The following is a 1,562-nucleotide window of genomic DNA, read 5'->3' as shown; positions in this document are numbered from 1 at the left end:
GATTTGGAGAGACCCAGCAGGGGGCACCCTGGCTCACCTTCCTGCAGTCCCCATGGCTCAGGACCAGGCTAAGGGCAGAGGTAGATGGGGAGATGTGGGGGCCACACAGGGCCCTGGGTGGCAGTGAGGGAGCTTGGGACCCTGAGGGGGGCATGCTGACTCCTTGCTGGAGAAAAGGCACCTAGATAGGGAAGCTGGGTTGGGGGGCCTTCCCAGGGGGCCGTGGGGTAAGGTGGGGTAGGCTGGAAGCAGCAGGAAGCGGGCTGGTGAGCAAAGCCCAGTCCTGGTTCCCTAACCCCCCCTACCCACTGAGGGAGAAGGAAGGAATCCCGAAGCAGAGCCCTGCCCCCAAGACCCTCTGCCCGAGCAAGACGGCCTCATCCCCTTCCCACCCTGACCCCGCCGGGCCCGGTCCAACCTCTCTCCCACCCTGCCCGCTGCCTGCTCCAGGCCCTCGACGGAAGGAGGAGGGAGTGGATGGTCAGAGGGGCCTCAGGTTGTCTTGGTGCCGGGGTCCACCTCCTTGTGGGCCCAGAGCTCCTTGTGCTGCTTCCGGCCGAAGCCTTCGTCGTAGTTGCCTTTGCTCTTAAACAGCTGCTGAAAGTGGGGTTTGCAGTAAAATTCTCCGTGCAGCGCCGCGTAGCTGCCCAGGCTGTAGAAGCAGAACAGCTGCGCTCAGGTCGGGTCGGGTCAGGTCAGGAAGGCCAGGGCGGGGGTAGGGCAAGGGCGCACCTGAGCTTGGTGTGGCAGTGCTTGCAGCAGAAGCAAGAGTTGTGGAAAATGAGCTTGTCGGCCACCAGCCGCTCCATGGGGTACACGGTCTTCTGGCAGGCAGCGCAGGTCTCCTTCACCTGGGCGCGAAGGCTGAAGGACTGTTTCGGGAGAGACCCCATCAGGGGCCTGACCAGCGACCAGCCCGCCCTCCCGCACACCCCAGCCTCAGGGCCCTACCTTGGAGCGCTGAACCGCGCTGCTGCCACTGCCACCTTTGGCTTCCTGAGGGAGAGGGCAGGCGGGGCAGGGTCAGCTGAGGAGGGCCCCAGACCATCACCAGCCCAGATCCCAGGGACACTCAGGAGGAGGGGAAGGGAGACAGGCAAACACGCCGCTCGGCACGCCTTCACCCTCAGGCCAGACACCTGCGGGAATGGAGTGCCCTCCCACCCGGCTGAGCACCTACGTGGGAGGGGGTGGCCTGGGTGGCTCCTGCAGCCTGGAACATGGCTCGCTGGCGGCTTTGGAGGCCCCGTGTGGAGCCGCGGCACCCGCTGGGTTCTGCAAGGGGAAGTCGGTTGAGAGGGCCCCACAAGCCCTTCCCCAGCCCGCAGGGTGGGGGTGGGGTGTTTACAGGCAAGGGGCTGGGGGGCCGCGGTTGGGGCTTTCCCTAAGTCATTTCCTGTTGCTCTGGGTCTTGCCACTTCCGCCCCTCACCCACCTCCCCCTTGGCCCGCTCGTCCCCCACGCGGCTCCGCAGGGGGCAGGGGTCCCTGAGTGGAACCATGTGTCGGGGAAAGAACAGTTAGCTGGCAGCGGCTGGGGGAGGGGCTCCGCGCAGCGGCCTG

At 66.2% G+C, this 1,562-nt stretch overlaps 1 protein-coding gene across 1 annotated transcript; it reads right to left on the bottom strand.

The window, feature by feature from the left end:
- Window positions 1–7: 7 nt before the first annotated feature.
- On the bottom strand, window positions 8–1,482 carry LIMD2 (LIM domain containing 2). The gene is made up of 4 exons (XM_024760643.1): window positions 1,181–1,482; window positions 952–996; window positions 733–872; window positions 8–652 (listed from the first exon to the last, which is right to left on the bottom strand). Exons 1-4 carry the CDS (start codon window positions 1,220–1,222, stop codon window positions 493–495), a joined length of 387 nt encoding a protein of 128 aa, XP_024616411.1. The 5' UTR covers window positions 1,223–1,482; the 3' UTR covers window positions 8–492.
- Between the last annotated feature and the right edge of the window lie 80 nt (window positions 1,483–1,562).

The sequence above is a fragment of the Neophocaena asiaeorientalis genome, unplaced genomic scaffold, assembly GCF_003031525.2.
Source record: "Neophocaena asiaeorientalis asiaeorientalis breed wild unplaced genomic scaffold, Neophocaena_asiaeorientalis_V1.1 scaffold30, whole genome shotgun sequence".
Classification (NCBI taxonomy): Eukaryota; Metazoa; Chordata; class Mammalia; order Artiodactyla; family Phocoenidae; genus Neophocaena; species Neophocaena asiaeorientalis.
Note: the sequence above shows the minus strand (reverse complement) of the source record. Positions and strands in the feature narration are given on the sequence as shown.

Bases quoted from the DNA above. Each gene is read 5' to 3' on its own strand.
- LIMD2 (XM_024760643.1), bottom strand. From the start codon at position 1,222: ATGTTCCAGGCTGCAGGAGCCACCCAGGCCACCCCCTCCCAC. The intron at 997-1,180 runs GTAGGTGCTCAG...CCTCTCCCTCAG, and splicing joins CCCAGGCCACCCCCTCCCAC to GAAGCCAAAGGTGGCAGTGG. The intron at 873-951 runs GTAGGGCCCTGA...CTCCCGAAACAG, and splicing joins GCGCGGTTCAGCGCTCCAAG to TCCTTCAGCCTTCGCGCCCA.